Genomic DNA, 21271 nt, shown 5'->3' with positions numbered 1-21271 from the left:
ATAACGATCCCGTCCCTCGCGGTCGTGTTCCCCCTGTCCCCCCCCTCAGGGCACTATGAACGAAGAGCAGTTTGTGAACATCGACTTGGACGATGACAACGTCTGCAGCGTCTGCAAGCTGGGCACCGAGAAGGAAACCCTCTCGTTTTGCCACGTTTGTTTTGAGCTGAACATCGAAGGTAACGTTTTAATAGGAGTCATCTTGTGCGAAACGCGTAGTTTGGAGCTGAACGCAGGTTGAGCTTATCTGAAAACTTTCATGAAAGCCTAGGTTTGAAAATGTGTATATTTACAAAGTTTTCTTGCTGGCCCAACTAGTTTGTTAGGTTCCTAAATAGCTCATTTCTGGTAAAGGTGAGTGCCCTGGCTGCTTTAGCGACTGCTCCTCTAGGTGTAAAGATATACCCTCCCTTTCAAGAGCTTCTGAAATGCCCTGGTGTTGGTTTCATCTTCTGGTATTAGACCTCCGATGTTAATTCAGATTGGAAGGAGTTTATGTTCTGCTTTTATTCAGGGGTTTTGTTCAATAGTTAGAGGGATCTATGTATAAAACTTACTTAAATTGCAAATTTTAAAGCATAATAGGTTTTTTTGGAAGCAGATCAATGTTTTACTTTCACTAGAAATAGTCAGAGGATTATTTCTTTTTGCTTTTATAGGATGATAATACATGTAACATGATAAAGCTGGGTTCACTGTCAAAGCTTCTTAAAGTTTGCAAATTGTGAAGTAGGAATTTTGTCCATCTTTTAAAAGACTAATCTTGTAATACCGTTTTGGCCTCCAGAATGGTATTTTTAGAATTTCAAACCCTATTTTGCTAAAAAATTTACCCGTCTTGTTGTTCTTCTGCACGTACAAATCAAGTGTTGGGCATGAATGAGCAATAAATTAGTTTTTTGAAAGGGTTTTTTGAAAGTATAGATATTGTTGCTTGATCTGGGGGAAACAAAGTGATTTGTTCCAGTTATATAAAGTGGTATTTACCAATTGTATGTACATGTGACTACTTAGAATAATCTATATTGGTATGGGGCAATTGAATATGAAGATCTTAACACTGTTATTTGAATAGTCCCAATTCTTGATGACAGATAGTAAGATTTGTTGTGTCTCTGATGTATCTCAGAGTACATTGAAGGTTTTAAGATCAAATCTTTCTGAGTAGAAAGTGCTATGAGATGCGAGCACTGTACCCAGGTGTTTATTCTGAACCCTAGAAGAGTAAAACTGACTGGAATGTAGGTAGGTGTAAGGGTATGTATTCCATACAGTTTATATTGTGCGTCTGACTTTCAGTGCATGTATAGGTAATAAAATTTTGTTCTTACCTTACAGAAATCTGAAAAATGCATTAGCAAATTGGAATCACTTTTAAATACTGACTCAGTACTGTGTTTTGATTTTTTTTTTTAAAAAACAAAGTGATGCCTTTAAAGTCTTTGCTACCAGAGGCTATATATTTTAATCTGAACAATACTTTCATACTTCAGTAGTAATTTGCATGCTTTTTTTTTTTAGAAGAGGCATGCTTGTGTGTTTGCACTTTTTGATAAAATTCAGAACAACTGTCTAACCTAAGACAACCTGTCAGTCTGAGTTTTCTTACTGCTTTAAAATGATAGGTTTGTGACTCTCAATGTGGAGTTAAGAAATTTCTCTCTAGGCTTTAAAATGAGAAAAAAAACATATTGCCATAATGAGAATTAAGTACTTCGATTACATTCAGAATCTACTTTTGTTTTGGAAGTGTTGAAACAGATAAAGCAGAATGCACTAAAAAATTGCTGGATGGTTTCTATACTCTGTCATTTGAGATAAGCTGTGGATTTGTCGAAGTTACTTGTTATGGCTATTACTATACAAAATTATCATGTGTTTTAGCGAACTCTTAAGTAACCTTGATAATAGTAATGACTTAATCTGTGCAGCAGACTACTTTGCATAATCTTCTAAATTTTCAGTTAATTTTAAAAGAAGGCTACTTCAACAGAATAGTGATGAAAGCTCACCTGAAGTTACATGAAGCATTATATTCTTAATCTTTTATTTTGCATGGTATAAGTATTACTATCTTTGGTCATTGTAGCATCAAAATACCTCAATTTCTGATATTCTGTCTTCTGAGTATCACTTTCAAAAGATGTACTGTTACTGCTTGTATAGGGAGAGGAAGCTTAAGGATGGCAGAGGCTGTGTAAGTGACTTTGTAATCATTATAAGATTTTTTTAGCTTAACCACTGGGTGAGCCAGCTGTTTACCACGTCTGTGGTCACATTCTTCCTACTTCTGACATATCTACTGCACTCCTGTATTTTCCTGTGACAAAGACTATGATTTATGTACATCTAAAATAACAATCTTTTGGCAGCCCTGGGTAGAGAATGAAATGGATAATTCACTAACTCAGATGTTATTCTGGATGTTTTCACACTGACCTGCTTATATTTTAATGAAGTTCAGATGCATTATAACATACTACTTGTTGAACAGAATCAACTGTAAGTTGCATCAACTCTATGGATGTGCTAGCTCATGCTTAGTTCTAAGTGTTGTTCTCGCTAATAGTTTGCCTTTTTATTTAACATCATATTTTAAAATCCAAGCAATTAAAACACATCCTTATCTCTTTAAGTAATTCAGGAAGTGAAATAGGCAGTTCTAAAAAGATATTCATGCAACAGCTAGGACAGTGCTTAAGGCTTGCTCATTTTTAGCGTTGGTGGGCACATGTAAGTTCTCCCTCGGTGAAGCAGGCAATAGCTGCTCTTCAAGAACCGGCAGGCTGTAAGTCACAGCTCAGCATCTTGCAGGATGCTGAAGTACTCCCACTGTTGCAGCACCCTGTTAACTTCCACACGTTCAGGGCTGTCTGACTTCAGGGGAATGCGTAGCAACTCTTCCATCTTTCCCGAGTATCCAGGCCTCACTAGGAGGTGGGTCAGGATAGAAGGGAACATTGCAGATGCACGTGCAAGGGCAAGTGGTGGAATTGGTAGTGTTAAATTTGCGCTTGGAGTCGATGATCTTAAATGTCTCTTCCAACCTAAATGATTCTGTGATTCGATGAGGCTATGTATGAAATTCTGGAAGTAGGCTTCCTAATTGCCTGTTTTAAGAGTGTCATGTTCTAATGCTTAAGCAAAACTCATGCGGACAATTCCGTTTCCCTTCATGCCAGCGTCTGATTGCTTAAAACTGTCTATGGTAAATCCACATGCTTGAAACTGATCAAGCCCAAGGCTTAACCATCTGAACCCCCTCTTAAACAGACTTTTCTCAAATGTATATGTCGCCGAAACTTTGGAAACATAAATCTAACACTATAATTTTAGTATTAGAAAGCAGTCGTTACTTTATTTCGACTCTGGGTGCGTGGGGAATCACTCCTAACACACACACAAAGTTTCAAAGCTGTTATTTGCTGTATCAATCATACATTTTCATGTTAATACCAGGAATTCTCCTCCCCTTCTCAGAAATCATTTATATACTGCAAGGCAGTATATTTTATAGTCAAGCATGTGCATTCAATTTGGGGAGTGTTCTTAAGAGGTTCTCTGGTGGTCTTTTGGGGAATAGCCCCTTTCTCATTTTATCCTTTTATGGTTATAAGTCACCTGAGGACATGACTTGAGGGTTGGTTTGCATCCTGCTGGCGTAGTTAAACGACTTGTGATCCGGGCTACACAGATGTTCCTATTGATATGGATGTTTCTTTACTGTTGAGCAACCTCAAATAATACTCTTGGTCAGGTTTGAACGATCTTAAACAATGCTCTTTCTTTAGCTGTCTATGTCATATATAATCAAAACACTACAGAAATACAATTTATTTAGCTGCACTTAATTACATTATCATTTAGTATTGGTGAATTTCTGTGTCTTCTGACGTCTGTGAGTTGAACAGCTGTACAAGTTTGCTTGTGCGTAGATGGTAACGTTGTTGGTCATCTTGGTTGTCAGATGAGTAATTAGAACTGAGCAAATCAGAGACCATCCTGATCTGTAATGACTCACCAGACTTCTTCCTGGATCTCTGTTGTGGTATGTCTCAGCCTTTACCTTCCTGACATTGGGGTGGTTTTTTGTAATCTTTATTATGTTTGGACAATAGCTTGATACAGATTCATAACTGGAAAAAAAAAAAAGGGCAAAAAAAATTCAGGTTATTCTTATAGTCCTTTATAGAGAAGACTGCTATACAGAAAGCTTAATCTATGGTCTGCCTTAATTAAATAACTGCTGAGTTTCTGAATGAGGAAGTTAGTTATCGTCATACAACCTTTATGTTTTTTATCAGAAATCTGGTCTCCATCATAATTTCGGTAGTAGATTTTTAGTCTTTCAATGAAATAAAATGATAGCTTAGCCTAAAATGTGATCACGCTTCTTACTAAGTTTAGTTAATTCACAGAAACCACTGCTTTGAGTGCAGTTTGGAGTTCAGCTGTGGTGTCTGTCCCAGAATTTATTCAGGAGTGATGTACATGGACTATAGTGTCTCTTTCTCCTCCTTTTCCTACCACTCAGCTTCAGAGAAAAGGCAAAATAGGCATACAGAATAAACAGAAAGCCAAGGTGCGGGCTTAAACTTTCTCCTATTACACGTCATCAGCCTTTCCTGAACTTTTAAAGAGTAATGTTCTTAGGAGAGTTTTAGTAGTGCTAATCTTCAGCCTAAATGAGGCGACGGGGGTGGACATGGTGTGTCATGCAAGGACAGTATTTTTGTCCTTGTTGCATTTGTTCTTTCAGCTCATTTAGTTTGAGGATTCATGCTCAGAGAAGCTGAGTGGACTAAGCTACACATAAATACTTTCATTGCAAAGCTATGTTTTGTGTCTGAAGGATCACTACCAGCTGATTTAGCACAACAGAATACTAATGTGATTCTTAAAGTTTAAAATACGCAAAGTACTTAAATATGAAATACTAAACTAACATTTTGAGAAATGAAGCTGATTCTGTACAGTGGTTTTAAAGTTCTGGAGGGAGTTTAGAATATCCTGGTGGTGTGGGTCTGCTGGAGTTTGATGTTGGCCTTTGTTTGCCTTGTGCAGGTGAAGTGAGTGGCAGAGATTGTTGTGTACTGTTTTGTTTTTCTGGGTAGGTGTCACAGTAGTAATCTGTGGATTGAAACAGGAAATGTTTTAAATTCATATGTAACTAGATTGTGCAAGCCAGGAAATGATATGTTGTGTGTTAGTTTGAGACAAATTTCTTCTCCTTTTTAATTTCATTGTAATATGGGAAAATGGTTAACTGAACTCTGGTAGCAAATATATAATACTAACAACAGATCTGCAGTTATAACTGCAGGGTAGGGAGAAAATGTAGCAACACACAAAAATATATGTGTGCATATATATAAAAGCTGTCTGTATGTGTATATATCACCAAAACAAAACTCTCTGCCTGAACATCGTGTTCCTACAAGCTGCTCTGAAGCTCCAGTTGCAGGGTTTCCACATGAGAATGCGGTGCTGTACAGAGATAGCCGACTGTCCTTGAATTCTCTTACTAGGAGGATCTAACCGTCTCACCCGAGTTCCACAGAGCAGGCGGAGGCAGCTGGAGCGGTAAGCAGTCGTGCTGCTGTTTAGAGCTGTTTAGATGTCTTCACATGGGAATGCGTTGTGCAATGCAGATGTGTCCTTCGTTAATGCACGCTTTGTGATCCTCTGGACAATGCCTGTGGAAATCCTGGTGTCAGAAACGCAGTACTTGAATGTATTTGTTCAAACATCTGACTTGTATCTGAAGGTGTCAAAGTTGAAAGTCTGTAATAATTACAGTTTAGCTTTTGTATTATTTATCGTACATAAAGTATCTATCTTAGCCTGGTTTTATGCTGGTATGTCTTAATGCAGAATTATTTTTAAAATCTCTGAGTTTCCTGAAATTCAAGGGTTTATAACAGAGACAGAACCATAATAGAAGAGGAAAATCTGATTGTTTGAGCTGATTTTTATTCACTCATTTGCTTATCTGGTGCTGCTAACTATGATAACATCTTGGAGAATGCTAGCTGACAAGCAAACTGACTTGCTTCCATTTCTGTTTAGAATTGAACAACAGCTGAACAGCAAATGACAGTCTGTATCCCAGGTCTTGTAATACAAAAGAAGAGATAGTGTAAGTACAGGGTGTCTATTCCTCTGAGTTACGTTAAGATAGTTACATTTCCATGGTCCTTTAAAGTGCTGGTAGACTCATAGCATTTGAGGCAATTTCAGCATCAGGTTGGTGCATCGCAGTCTCCAGGTTGAGATTCTATCAACACATCTGTCTTACTGCATAGCTTTTTCCTGTTAAGGTCTATAAAATCTTGTGTAATATCTTCATTCTGTGTTCTTTGTGTTCATCTTAAAAGGTGGGGGTTTAGTTGTTAAAAGCTGTAAGCAGTCAAATTTCACTTTTTTCCTTCTTACACCGTACAGAAGAATATCTCACTGAAATAAAGTGGGTTGTAAGGTGTAGCTGAAAGGATTGCAAACTGCTGTTTTAATTGCATTCTCTTCCCAAATCTTACATATCCTTATTTTTTTTCAACGTTAATGAAATAATAACCACTACAATACATTATTCTGGCAACAAAAGCTGAAAGCATTTCATCATTGCCCTTTAGGCTGGACAGATGAGAACTTGTTTCAAGGTAGCATTTGCAGTCCAGGGGTATGACTCATTTCTGCAAACTTGAATGGACTTGTGGAACTAGCTGCAGTTTCCAGTAAACCTCTTAACTACGAATTCAAGTCCAAACATAGTTGGTGATGCTATTTTTAATCTTCTAAGTGTCGTATAAGTAGTGCTGAGTAATAGTAGAACTGTGTGGCTAGTTCTAAAAGCACATATTTTTTTTTTATTCTCTATGTGTAAATTTGGGATGTTTGTACATGCAAACAAGTAAATTGAGCAGTTATATTTCTTACCTGGTATCATCCAGAATACAGAAATACTGTGTCACGGCTTCCACTCTCTTCTAGGTCAGTTTAATTGGTTTTGCTTACAAAGTGTGAGACATCTTTAACATAGTAGTCCCTGCAGTAAAGTTTTCATCAGAATGTATTGCTTTGTCTAATACAGTAGTAAACTCTCATCTTAGATAGTAAAGTAGTTTATAGGAAACATGAATTTTGAAAATAAGTTTAAAGGGTCAATTGCATCTCTCTTCTGTCTTATATAGTATGTCCTTGCTATGTGCTAAAATACAGTTAGCTAATAAATGCAGCGGGAGATGATTTATGTGCACACTTGATGTATGGAATGCACTGGCTTTATCATATGAAAGTGAGGAGAGAACTTTAATTTATGAACAAGATAATATCTAGTCTTTACCAGGTGTCTGGTTTTGGAAGTTAATGAATGGCACTGGCACTTTCCTTCTAGCCAATCTAATAAATAATAAGAATTAACTCAAATGGAATTCCATGCATACATTAAAATTAGCAGTTGAAATGGAATTGCATGCATATGCTTAAAAATAGCAGTCGGCTTTAAGTCTTGTCAGGCAGATGTATTGGAGATATAAGTCTCTAATGATCCCATTTTTCAGTGTTGGCAGAACTGTACAACTGAAGAATATCAGTTTTCCCCACCTCTTGTCTTTTAGACGTGTGGATGACTTGCTGTCTTAGGCCATCATGGGTTGGTTTTATTTAATGTGTTTTAAATAGCTCTTGGGATCTGCTTTTATACTGTAAGAACCCACCTCTTTCAGCACTCTTAATAAGCAGATTAATATGCAGCAGTGGCTTAAAATAGATAGGCGTGAACGTTTAATGTCCAGTGAAGCAATTCCCAGTCTGGTGCAGGTCTTAGCCCTGTACACCAGGTAAACCAGACTTGAGCTCATCCTATCTTCATCACCAGCAGATGTTCAGAAGCTGTTTCACGAGCTGGCTAAACATCCCTGTTCACAGAGCGATACTGCATGCCTGCGAGGTAGGCAGCTGACGGGAGCAGCATCCGGAACGTTTCACAAGGGTTCTTGCTTACTTATAGGATTAAAGGAGAAAGCATAGGTGCCTATCACAAATCTGTCTAGAGTTAACCATTTAAGATGAGGTGAATTGTGCCTGAGAAGAGTTTCTTCAGTGGCTATGAAGGCAGTCTCCACAACTAGCTAAAACTGGAGGTGTAGGTTTTCTAAGTGTTCTGATTTCACCCATGTTGCCAGTACTATACGGATTTGTGTTACAAAGTGCATTCACTCTCCTTTGACTGTCCTTAATAACCACATGTATTATACATATTTATGGCAGCTATATGTATGGTGGATGTCAGCATTATACTGAGAAAGCAGCTTTTCTTTTCCTTTCTCTATAGTCGGGTATAAATCTTACCCAGAAGTGTTTGTAAATTCTTTGAAGGGACTTTAGTATGGCTTTAATTAACTGATGTCAGAGTACAAACTTGTAATTGGCTATTCATGTGTCTAGAAGTATTCTTGTTAATTTTAGTTCACTCCATCTTAAATTCTGGGGTTTTTTTTCCTCTTCAACTGCTCAAGCTGAGGTTATTCACCGTTGCAAAAACAATTAGTTTCCAGCATTGCATTATAAATTGCTAAGAGGAGAACGTAGGCTTTCTTTAACATTGTTTCCAACTGATGGAGCTGAAAGACCAAATAAGAAGGTTTTTAAAAGAAGAATAACAAACAAATGAAGAAAAACCACTGTGGAAGATAAACAAGCAGGCTAATGATCACTGATATATTTTTTTTTAATGAAAACATTTGTTTGTGAAGGGATGTGAAGTCTTGGTATTCAGGAACATTCCTTTTGAATTGAACTTTTTTATTATTATAATCTCCAAATAAGATAACTGTTCTAACCAGCTTTATGTATATATATAAAAATGTAAGCAAACATTTCAATTTAGTTCTTTGTCTTTATCATGAAAAAGAGTTATACATAGTTCTCAGTGAATCAGTTGCAAAGGCAGAAATAATGTCTTTGTAGACAACTTCCCTTCGGAAAAAAAAAAAACCAAACCCAGAACTTCATGGAAACTGATTTACTTTCAAGTACAAATGCTTTAAAATGGGGTAGAGTTTATTGAGATGCGATTACACACCTGGTTATATGGTAAATATTCTCCCTGCTTTCTGCTACTTTGCACCTAGGAATAACTAGATGTTACAAAAATGTGTATTACTTTATAAATTGCCTGATTGCTAGTCATTCATTTACAAAATTATTTTTCAGGAGTGGATTAGGACTCATTATGTTGAGAACTGTACCACTATAGAGGAAGAGTTTCTGCCTTGCGTAGCTTAGAAATTGAAATAGTAAAAAAATTTCTTTACCTAAATGCTGGGCTCTTAAATAGGCAACCCTGTTCTTACAAGTGGTTGACATACAAAGATATTGCAGAGTAAAATGGTATCATTCATATTTCATCTAGGACACATGGGTTACGAGAATCAGAAGCAAATAATGGACGGTAAACACATTCTTTTACGATATGTGTTGAGGTTTGGCATCATCCTGTGAATCTTGTTCACTTGAGGAATGATCTCTGATGTGAGCTTGTTTCCTAATAGCATCTGCTGTCTTAAGTTAGTTAGATGTGGTCTTCTAGATGTTATTGAATTTTGGTGGCTTGCTTTTTTTTTTCTTCCTGCAGATGAAACTTTCCTGCTCTGGATGGTTGTGGGCTTTTTGCTGCTGTTTGAGGGTCTTTTTCCTTCTCTGAAAAAATAAGTATGGAGGGTAGGACATACTTGGACAGTCTGCAATCCCGTTCTTGGAAAGTAAGAAAAGGGACAAATGTAGATATATCTACAAATGGAGGGGGGGCGGGGAGGGAAATGTTGGTGGTTGTATGATTGCTGACTAGAAGAACCAGCCAAAAAGTGAAAAGGTTGAGATGGGTATTAGCAAACAAAATTACGGTATTACTTCTTGTAATGTACAGAAATCTTACCTCGCTTTATTTGTCTCTTTGTGTATGGTGTTGAATAAAGTAATGTGTCTTCTAAAAGTGAATCATTTTTATGTATCATCTGTTTCATCTGTGGCAGTTTACCAGATGGTAGATTTTTTTGCAATTGTGATGAAGGAAGAAAATATGAAGTAATCAGAGTGGAGTATTAAGTCTTACCAAAAAGAAATGGGCATCTTTTCTGCATCATAAAGCTGATGGTATTGCCCACAACAGAAGGATTTGTGTCAAAGAAATGTGCTTTTATTTGCCGTAATAGTGGTACGTCATTACTAGCTTGTGCTGGCACAGCAGCTGCTGTGAGTGCTCAGCTCTTGGGATGCAATTCCAGAAGGTTAGTGGCTGATGCTAGTCATGTTCTCTGTACAGAAAAGGACTAATTGTCACCTTGGTACAAAAGAAAGATTGAGAGTTGGTTTGGGTTTTTCGGGGGGTTGGTTTTTTTGCATGTGTTTGTTACAGGAGAAATCCAAACCAGTTATGTGAGAGCTGAAGCAAATCTGTTAATGGTTTTGTACAAAACTGGTTTGGTTTTATACCTTTTTTTTGTTCCTTACTGTATTGAAGAATATTTAGATAAAGCTTTTTTGGGTTTTTTTCAGTGGAGTAAGAGATGGGGAAAGTGTAAATTCTGGTCAGGGCAGGGGGACGGGAGGAAGTATATAATGTTCAGAAATAGTGACATTGTGGCTAATATGTGGCATATAAATAGCAAAACTTAAACTTTTGAAGTAATTTTTTTTTCTTCTGTAATAGTTGCTAATTTCAGGCATAACCGATATTACTGAGTTTTGATAAAATAGATTTCTTTGAGCAGCATGCCTCTGGAGTGGGGAAGTTAACAATATTCAGAACTCTTTTAAAAGATAGATTTGTCAGAAGGAAAGACTTGAGTAACCTTGAGCTTATAGCTTAGACGTAAAAATCAGATGGAGTTTCGTAACGTCATGCTGCACTTGTTCTTTTTTTGTGTAACTGAAACTGTGACTTTATTTTGTCTGCGGTCTCACACTCTTGTCCTATTGGACAGGTAACATTTAATCTCATGGAAATAATGAAGCAGAAAGCCTCAAAGGAATTTAATTTTTTTCGTTAAGTAATACAGGAGTATTGTATCATTTGTTGTTCCGTTTGTGATTGCCCCAGAAGTGATAGTGTGTGTATGTGAGGAAATGTAGTCTGACCTGCTGCTTCTTCACATGTGCCAGGCAGAGGACCTAACTGCAAGAGGCCATGCCGCTAGAACCAGCTCTGGGAATATTTCATCACACTTGCAAGATTTTATCTTTTTTTTTTTTTTCTGTTTTTAATAGAAACAGTGCAGTAGTTCTGCTCCTAGTTTTGAGGAAGGGAGGGGATGCAGGGGAGAATAAGGAAGTGAAAACTTTGTAGGTATGTTTGATTTTTGAGTTGAGAGAAGGATGGTATCCTGAGAGCAAAATAAATGTTAGTACCTACTAGCAGCTGTGAACTGGAAACGGTCTGTGCAAAACTGCATTTGTCCAAGATTTACTGACTCTGCTTTCTGCAGTTCTTTTCTCTCTTCTTCACCAAATATTCAAGTATTTTCTTTAGACAGGGTTACTCTGTCCTGTCAGAAAACATTGCCTTCGTTCATTCATCTTATGGTCAAATTGTTAGGTGGGTTCCTGAGCGTTACTGTATAAAAAATTGTGTAAAACTTGGGTTTTAGCCAGTCTGATGACATTTTCTATAAGTAAAAGAAGGTGCTGTAAGCATCAGCGATGTAGTACATAAGTCATGAAAACAAGTGATGTCCTTGTTTTCACTAGAAATGTTTATTTGTTGTTTTTTTTAAGTCTCTCTAAAGATGGAGAGGGAAAATAGCCTTGCAAGTAGGCAGTAGATCATGTAAAGCTTAAGAAAAGTTAGTGAATATCTATTTGCTGAAAGAGGTTGAAAGATATTTTAAGGTGTAGAGTGAGAATCTTGACTCTGTACCCATGAAGGCAACATCTATCTTTGTACTTTGCTCGAGAACTTCCTTCTGAAAAGGCGCCTCTGGTTAGGATGTGTTTTTTGGTTGTTCTAATACTTGGTTGACAGACAGGAGGAGTGTCTGTTTTCATGACCTAGCTTTTTCCCCTGCTGCTAAGAACAAAATAATTTCCACTGCTGTCTTCCTTCATTTTCCACTTTTTGTCATTTTGCCCCATAACTTTTGTGTACACTCTTACAAACTCGACCGGAACAGTAATGCTCTTGAGTTTCAACGCTGCCCAAAGAGTGGAAATCAAGAATTTATAGTGGCTACTCTCAATGTTTGAACTCCCTACCTTTAAACACCAGTTACCAGCAGGTGAGATAATCAAAATGAAGTGCTTGGATTTGTTTTCACTAGTTTCATATTAGGAATTTTACCTTTGTAGCTGTTTTGAGAGTAGTTTGGGATGTTACAGAATTTAATCATTTAAACAGCTTATCATTTGTTAATCATTTGGGGTGGGGGGCTTAAACTTTACCGCAAGAATTTAAGAGGGTAGGTCAGATATAACTGACTACTAACAGGTAGCTCTCTGCTAATTGCTTATTAAAGTCTCTGTTCTCAAATTTTGTTAGCTATTGCATTTCCTGGTATTTTTCTTTTAATTGCTTACATGTACTTCCTTCTATGCTAAAAGGTAAAATGGCTGCAGCTTGGTTCGTGTCGCCTAGCATCAAAGATCAAATTACATTATCATATGTTGATTTAAATATTCTGGCTTTAGTAAGCATTGAGCACTTTCATCCAGTGGTTCACAGATCTATTATCTGTTATTTGCAATGAGGAACTTGTTTGACAGAATTGTTTTTCGTTATATTGGGAACCTCCCAAGTAGTGTACTAGATGTTGAGATAAATGTCAAACTATTCAATATTCTGGACTTGGATATTGAATCTACTGCGTAGGTGAATCTGAAGAAAAATATCCACTGAGGTTGCAGAAAGGAATTTTGTACTGGAGTACTACTAACTTTCTGAAATAGCCATTTCTCATGCCATCTGTGTTCACTCACCAACTGTAGATCCTCACAGATTGTGTTCCTTTTTAACATGTCAATCACTATCTATTACTTTGAGGTTTGGGTAAGTTACCTGATGTAGTTATTTGAATAGTCTTTGAAGAAGAATAAGCAAAGAGGAGAATAAACATCCATCTTGCATGATGTCGTGGTTTAACCCCAGCCAGCAACCAAGCCCCACCCAGCCACTCGCTAACTCCCTGGTGGTGGGATGGGTGAGAGAATTGGAAGGGTAAAAGTGAGAACCCTCATGGGTTGAGATAAAGACAGTTTAATAAGGAAAGCAAAAGCTGCACACACAAGCAAAGCAGGCCAGAGTTCAACCGTCTCCAGGAAAGCAGGGCTCCATCACGGCTAACGGTGACTTGGGAAGACAAACGCCATCACTCCCAACGTCCCCCCTTCCTGCTTCTTCTCCCAGCTTTTATTGCTGAGCGTGATGTCATACGGTATGGGATATCCCTTGGGTCATTGGGGTCAGCTGTCCCGGCTGTGTCCCCTCCCAACTCCTTGTGCCCCCCCAGCCTCCTCGCTGGTGGGGTGGGGTGAGAGGCAGAAAAGGCCTTGGCTCTGGGTGAGCCCTGCTCAGCAATAACTGAAACATCCCGGTGTTACCAACACACTTTCCAGTACAAATCCAAAACATAGCCACATACCAGCTACTATGAAGAAAATTAACTCTACCCCAGCCAAAACCAGCATACGTTAAATTAATTTCAGGACAGTTTAATGTTGGCAAGTGTCAACAGTATTAGAACTTGCTTCTCTAGCTGGGCTGCAGGCTTCTACCAATGCAAAATAATAAACTAAGAGTGAAGTCTGAATTATATTGACCACTTGGATGACACAAGCCTGCACGCTGCAGTATTTGTTGAGCAGATGGCTCATAACATTATCCATAGAAGATGGGAGCATGAATAACTGCTCTCAAAATGCTCTTTGGTATTGTTCTATAGAACTTTCCGATATATAGTTGGGATTATTTTACTTCTACAGTTTACACACTTGTGTATAGGTGTGATGCAATATATACAGAGTTAGAAGTTGCGTCATCTGCATTATCATCCAAGAAGCACATGCAGGTAATCTTTAAGTCCTGCACTTGAGATTGCTGTGGGCAAAACATTTTGTATGCTAAGCTCTTAAGACTGAGTGGAATTTCAAAAGTTTTAGAGTATCGCATATCCTTGTTTACTTCAGTGATTAGACTGTTAATAGGAAAGCATTGGTTAAGTTTTTGTTTTCTTGATTGCTTGTGAGTAAAGATTTTGAAAAGTTGAGTTTGCAGTAAGTGAACTTTATTCTATTGTGTCTTTACAGGAGTACCAAAGTCAGATCTTCTACATACAAGATCTTTAAGGGGCCACAGAGACTGCTTTGAAAAATTCCACTTAATAGCAAATCAGAACTGTCCGCGATCAAAGCTCTCTAAAAGTCCGTATGCAGAAGTAAAAAATATCTTGAGCAGAAAAATTAACTGGATCATACAGTACGCACAAAACAAGGATTTAGACTCTGATCCTGAAAGCTCAAAAACATCCCAACACCAGCTTTTTAACTTCAGACATCAGACTGATAGAAAATTACTCCCACAGTTTGACTCCCCAGTACCAAGATACTCTGCAAAATGGATAGATGGGAATTCTGGAAGCATCTCAAGTTGCTCACAAACTCTTTTGGAACAAAGAGAATCCACTGATTTCAGACTTGGTGTGTTACAAGAAACAGGTGCTACCTTCTGTTGCAGCAGTGTTTTGTGGTCTAATCACAACCAAGTCCAGAAGGCTGAAAAAGCTGAAGGTGATTCACTTACCAGTGTTCGTAGAAGGCATCCTCAATACAGCAGGGAGGAATGTAAGTATATATCGATTTACATGCAACCTGGCAGGCAAGGGCATTCTTTGAAATATCTCTTGACCAATTAATGTCCCCACAGGGCATTAATTCACGTCCTGAAATCCAGCTTTTAACAGTTTGGAGTTACGGTAAAATCTGAAGAAAAAGGCTACGTGGCTTTTTGTGTGGAGGGTTTGGTTGGTGTGAGGCTTTTGTTTGTTTTATTTTTTTATTTTCCTGTTAGTTATACCCTGATGTGATACAGGACATGCCTAATGTACACCAAAAAAATTGCTGTTACGGTTGATTGCAGTCACTTCAGTATGTCAGTGCTGGCAGTTGCACAGCTCTGCCTGTGGAGATTACTAAGCTCCTGAAAAATAACTGGTTTATTGAACTTGTGCGGTGCCTTGACTTATCTTTTACAGAAAGCCGCCCTAAGCAATAGGGGAAATTAGAGGTAAGGTAGCAGAGCAAACTTGTGAAACAACATAAAAATTTAACATTCTTAATAGAAGCAGACTTTCCTTGTGCATTTTATTACATTTATTTTTTTCTGCTGTTTATTCAGCATAAGAAAATGGGAAGACCCTTATGCTACCATGGTCCTCTTAAAGGCTGTAGCAGTAGACCCGAGCAATCTTTTGATGACTGTGATGATATTGAAAGCAGTGGAAAATAAGTTTTCCTGTTATTTAAGAAGGTCACTAGAAGAAGTCTGGAGAAAAATCTAGGATATTGCAGTGTCTCTGGAATCAGCCTACGTGAAATGTGTTAGGACTAAGTTCCTAGGGATCTCTGCAGTTACCATCCTGCTTTTAGAACAGTGCCTGGTCCTAAACTGGAATACACCCATTTCTAACTTTTGTAGATGAGGAAGGTAATTGGAGAGGGTTTCTGAATTTCAAAATACCTGAGAAAGAAGACAAAAAAGCTGGTAAAATATCTGGTAGAAAATTAGGTGATGAAAAGCAAGGTAATAATGTAATTCAGAATGTCAGAAGACAGAGTGAGAAAGAAGTACTGTAAAAAGTTGGTATCAGTTTCTTTAGGCTCCCATTTTTTTAACAAACTAACAAGCCTGTCCTTGGAAAGTTCAGTCATTTCTCATTCTTTATAAAAGGATTTTATTTCACTGCTGTATGATGCTTCATACTGCATTTGTGGTGAATTAGTAGTCTTAAAGCCATAAATCAAACCAGCTATGCTGTACTGTTTGACCACCTGTCCTCTGGAGTCATAAATTGGGATTACATAAATCAGGACAGCAGTTAACAGAGGAATTATGAAAGCTTGACCTGGTTTATAGGGTTATCTAACTGAAGTTAGTGACTTGGAATTTATCCGTCTGATTTTGGGACAGGGGAACATAAAACACGATAACAGATTTTTTTTTCTTCTGTTCTTACTGCATAATGCACTTTTTGAGGCGTTTTTGCTTTGTATTATAAGTATTTGTTTACTCTTTTTGCAGTATTTAGCTTTAAAAGACATTCATTTGGAGACTCTATGATTATATAAAGTTTGTAGTTTAGAGAATAACTTAGACTTTTTCTGACAAACTTAGGTACCTTCTTATTCCATTACCTCCACTGTAATGACATAACAACAGTGTTTTTACTATACTGCTAATGTAACTGTAAATACCTTGGTCAATGTTTCTTTATAATTTACCTCAGCTATGGATAGAACGTTTTATCATTTAAATTCAGTGTTCTGTTCCTTCTCCCGTTCCCTTCTGTATCGGAATTATGTGACATGAAACAGTCTTGTCATGATAAACACACGAAATGTGTGAACCTGCCTATCTGCTACAGTTGATGAAATGTTGATGAAAATAATGAAGAAATGGGAAGTAACATCCTAACACCAGGTATAAACGGGGTAAAAAAAAAAAATCTTGAAATTTTTATAAAGCTGTCAATTACTAGACTAAATCCAGTCAGGGTTTTCATGGAGCTTAAAGGGTGGTAAGATGTGAGAAAGGAATTTTCAGTTGTATTGATAGCTGAAGGTAGGAAGGAGCACTGCTGTACCTGGCTGTGGGAGGAGAAAGGTGAAGCTGTTTCACTGTTGAGTGGCCTTATGTCTTAAGTAACAAGTAGGCTATTTTAGCTATTGCCAACTTCTTTGGTGTGGAAATACTGACAGAAAGTTAATATCCCACAACCTCAAGATGTGAGAAAGTTTGAAAGAGAAGGCTTAGGATAATCGAATAGTCCTGTGGGTAGGTAAAAACCATCCTTTTCAGAACTTAGGCTTTAAATTTACAATATAGAAACTTCTTGCACTGAGAAATCTCTGAACAAAAGCTGTGTGATTGTAGCATAGTTTTTTTTCCTCAAGTATGCAGTGAAAGCTTTGCTAAGCTGCAGCATTGTTTAAAAACAATATTTAAAAATTACAGAGTCTTAAAGCTTGTTTCAGTGCCCCATATCCTCCTGTGGCCATCAGGATTGTCGCATTTCACCGTGCTGCCAAGGGCATCTCAGCAGCAGGCATGGCACCAACCTGTGCCCACCACGGCTGGGTCGAGGGATTTCTAAGAAGCAGGCCAGTGCTTCCCTCTTGCTGCTGTTGATCAAGGGCACTGTAGAATACTTTCACAATTCCCTCCTCTGAGGTTTAATATCTGTTTTCTATAAGGATGATCAATGTACACAGCTTGAGATACAAAAGGGCTTTGAATGAAGCAGAGGATCTTTTAGTTCTCAGTAGGAACATAGCACAAGGAAGAGAGAGGTAAACTGATTTTTATATGCCGGTCTTTGTTTCAAACTAAGATTTCTTCATCATTTTTCACTGAGGTTGAATGAAGCAGAGGATCTTTTAGTTCTCAGTAGGAACATAGCACAAGGAAGAGAGAGGTAAACTGATTTTTATATGCCGGTCTTTGTTTCAAACAGTACCACTGAGGTACTCGGTGGAGACTGTATACGTTATTCTTATGCATAAAGCACAAAACTTGATAGCCAAAATGGGTAACTGTGTGCTGAAAATTCTGTCTGGAAGCCATTTTGTGCTTTATGCATCTTAGTTTGATACAATGACCGGCATATGAAAATAGGTTTATTAAGATGCACAGTTAAACAGATGTACTTGCAGGGATTACACTGTGGAAACCATGTTTTGCTGTCAGAGGAAGGTAAGGTATTTAAAGGTGTGAAGCAATTTACAAGCAGTTCTGATTCTGGACACTATTGTTTTGAGGGCTTGAGTTTCCAGCTTTTTGATGTTGAAGAGGGGGGCTTTCCTATGGAGTAAATCCTTGTTCATGTCAACATAAAAGAGAATTTTCAAACTTTCCACAAATGACTGATAAATAGTGTTGCCTCTGACGTACTGCTGCTCATCTGGTGAGTATTAGGATGCAAATGATAACAGTTTGAGAAAATTGGAGTCTGCTTAGGGATGCTTATGTGACTTCAGTAGTTGTAATAACAGATTTTATTGTTACAGTGACTATGATGACTCCTGGAGAGTTAAAGCAACTTAATGAAAAACTGCTCAAGCAAATCCAAGGTGAGAATTTTTCAATACTCTTTGTTTTGGGTTTGTGTTGTTTTGTAATAGAGAAAATCTTGTTTAAAAAAAGGAATTGTGATGGCTTTCCTATCAGTTAAGTTTTGAACTGAAATCTCTGTATTCACGTTTCCATGTAAAACACGAAACTTCTAGGTGCTTCTGTTACGTAACTTCTTTGGGTGTTGCAAACCGGCATTTGAAGAACACAGTATTTTCCTGAAGTTTTTTGACTGGAATCATAGAATTGTTTAGGTTGGAGAAGACTTTTGAGATTGAGTCCAACCGTTAACCTAGCGCTACCAAGTCCACTGCTAAACCATGTCCCCAAGTGCCACATCTACACGTCTTTTAAATACTTCCAGGGATGGTGACTCCATCACTTCTCAGGACAGCCTGTTCCAGTGCTTGACAACCCTTTCAGGGAAGAAATTTTTCCTAATATCCAATCTAAACCTCCCCTGGTGCAACTTGAGGCCATTTCCTCCCATCCTATCACTTCTTACTTGGGAGAAGAGACTAACCCCCACCTGGCTACACCCTCTTTTCAGATTGTTGTAGAGAGCGATCAGGTCTCCCCTCAGCCTCCTCTTCTCCAGACCAAACCCCCCCAGCTCCCTCAGCTGCTCCCCATCAGACTTGTGCTCCAGACCCTTCCCCACCTTCGTTGCCCTTCTCTGGACTCGCTCCAGCACCTCAAGGGCTTTCTTGTCGTGAGGGGCCCAGAACTGGACACAGCACTCGAGGTGCGGCCTCACCAGTGCCGAGTACAGAGGGACGATCACTGCCCTGGCCATGTTATTTCTGATACGATCGGAATCATCTTCATTTCGAGTTATAAACTGATCCACCTTGGCTCAGGTCACCTAAAACTGTAAACTGGTGATCCTGTTCAGTTTATGATGCGTATATCAAGCTGCAGTGGAACCAGAAAAAGTGGTGGTCTTGTGCATGAGCCTGCTTAAATGTCCGTGCCACTTCCATAGTAGTGTTCGGCACTGCTTCTGGATTCCATGAAAGCACAGGGCCCAAGTGTGTTAACCCTAATAATGTTCTTGCAGATGTGTTTGAAGAGCTGACTCAGCAAGTCCAAGAAAAAGATTCTTTGGCCTCCGAGCTGAACGTCCGTCATATTGCTATCGAGCAGCTGCTGAAGAACTACTCCAAACTGCCGTGTCTGCAGATGGGACGAGCAGGGATGAAATCAAATGTTCCCATATAAAGGGGGTACAACTTCTATCCCCTTATAGAGCTAAGTTTCTCTAACAGCTTTGATAACCATTAAGTACAGCTGCACAGATATTTAGAAGCTTTTGAGGAAACTTGGGCAGCTTTCTCTTTGCATTCATAATACATGAGAATTCTTATTCCATTTTGGTTTTAACCAAAAAGGCAAATATTTTGGGTATTAAAATCTACTGTAATAAAGTTTATTCACACTTAGGGATTATTTTTTTTTTTTGCCCATAACTATGCATGAGCCTTGAAATGAATTCTGTGTTTTGTTGATAATAAAAGTGTTTCTAACAAAGAATGGCCTGAAGCCTGTAAACCTGCCTCCGTCATACAGAGGAAAAAATAAAAATTTGAGTTTTGATCAGGTTTGATCATGTTACATCCAAGAGAGCTTTAAGAGGAGAACAGTATTAATGAAACTCATGTTTTGTTATTTATTATGAGCAATATTTTATTACTGAAATTTTATACTAAATAAATATCACTATTTTAGGTACTTTTCCAGAGCTCTTTATAAAAATGTCTGAATTACTCTGTGTAATGTTTATGCCTTGTGTATGATTGTTTATCCTTTTCCAGGTCTGTATCTTTCATGATACAATTTTAAAAAAAAAACAAAAACAAAACACCTTTGTTTCCCAAAGACATGAATTTCACATGTTAAAGAAGAAAATGTGGTGGTGCATCACTTATTTTTATCAACTTTGTAACAGAAGAATTTGGTTCATGAGAGATGTTTAAAAAAAAAAAGCACAGCACTTCCTTTACCTTTAAAAAAAAAAACATGCTTTGGTTTTAATACATAAAAGTTGAAGTTGTTTTATATGTGTGAAATTTTCAATGCTGAAAAATTACTTTGACAACTAAATAAATTTGTAATACTATATTACGTTGTTATGATTTTTTTTAGTTGGATCAGACTATGACAAAGTGTTTGAAACGCAAATAGTAATGATACGTTATAAAACAGAAGTCTCTGCTTTTTTAAAACTTCTATCACTCTACCATACTGAGAAATTGTAGTTGATCTTTGCCAAAAAGACTGTGGAGCTGCTTTTGTGTAACTGAAAGTTGCTGAGTTGCACTGAAAAAGTCAGGGTGAGGGGAGAAACTCTCCTCCTCCTGAAGCTGAAGTCTTTGTGCTTTCTGATTTTATCACTTGAAGTGAAAACAGGGAGTAATTTATATAGCTGAGCTGAAGGAATGACTAGCATGAAGAAAGGTTTAGATTTGATTTTAAAATCAAGCTGAGAAGTAAGCTGAAGTTCAGACTAGGTTTATTGATTCGTGATACCTGGAATGCATAGGACAGGTTGATTAATTCTGTTGTTTTTCCAGAATGCATTTCTGGAAGGGCCCTGAAAGGAGTTTGGAACAGCTTGAGAGTAAGCATGAGTGGGGACTTGAATTTGCCTGTGTCTGGGTATTTTGTGGTTCAGGAGGGGAAAAAATATCAGCACTAGCTAACCCCTAATTATAGTTGTCAGAAGATGGGTTCATCTCCGTATGCAAGTCTGTCTGTAAAGCGTATTAATACAGTACTAACGGCAAGTGTAAGGTGAGAGGAGAAATGCTGTTGTTACTCCTGACAGTGATGGTTGTGCGGTCTGGGTGAGGCTGGATCTAGAATTCCCCAGGTCTCTGATCAGGCTGATATGGGTCTTCATTTCACTTCACTGGATGGTGAGGAGAATTAAGTTAT

General features: G+C 37.9%; 1 protein-coding gene across 1 annotated transcript; it reads left to right on the top strand.

Moving 5' to 3' along the window:
- Positions 1 to 53: 53 nt before the first annotated feature.
- On the top strand, positions 54 to 19717 carry LOC104166250 (chromosome unknown open reading frame, human C21orf91). Its single transcript, XM_009706115.1, has 4 exons — positions 54 to 179; positions 14296 to 14829; positions 18271 to 18333; positions 19395 to 19717. Exons 1-4 carry the CDS (start codon positions 56 to 58, stop codon positions 19553 to 19555), a joined length of 882 nt encoding a protein of 293 aa, XP_009704417.1. The 5' UTR covers positions 54 to 55; the 3' UTR covers positions 19556 to 19717.
- Positions 19718 to 21271: the final 1554 nt, after the last annotated feature.

Source organism: Cariama cristata, unplaced genomic scaffold (assembly GCF_000690535.1).
Source record: "Cariama cristata isolate BGI_N322 unplaced genomic scaffold, ASM69053v1 scaffold14048, whole genome shotgun sequence".
NCBI lineage: Eukaryota > Metazoa > Chordata > Aves > Cariamiformes > Cariamidae > Cariama > Cariama cristata.
The sequence above is the reverse complement of the archived record's forward strand: the minus strand, read 5'-3'. Positions and strand labels throughout refer to the sequence as shown.

Coding starts and splice junctions, on each gene's coding strand:
- LOC104166250 (XM_009706115.1), top strand. CDS start 56: ATGAACGAAGAGCAGTTTGTGAACATCGACTTGGACGATGACAACGTC. Junction 180..14,295: donor TTTTGAGCTGAACATCGAAG/GTAACGTTTTAA, acceptor GTGTCTTTACAG/GAGTACCAAAGTCAGATCTT. Junction 18,334..19,394: donor ACTGCTCAAGCAAATCCAAG/GTGAGAATTTTT, acceptor ATGTTCTTGCAG/ATGTGTTTGAAGAGCTGACT.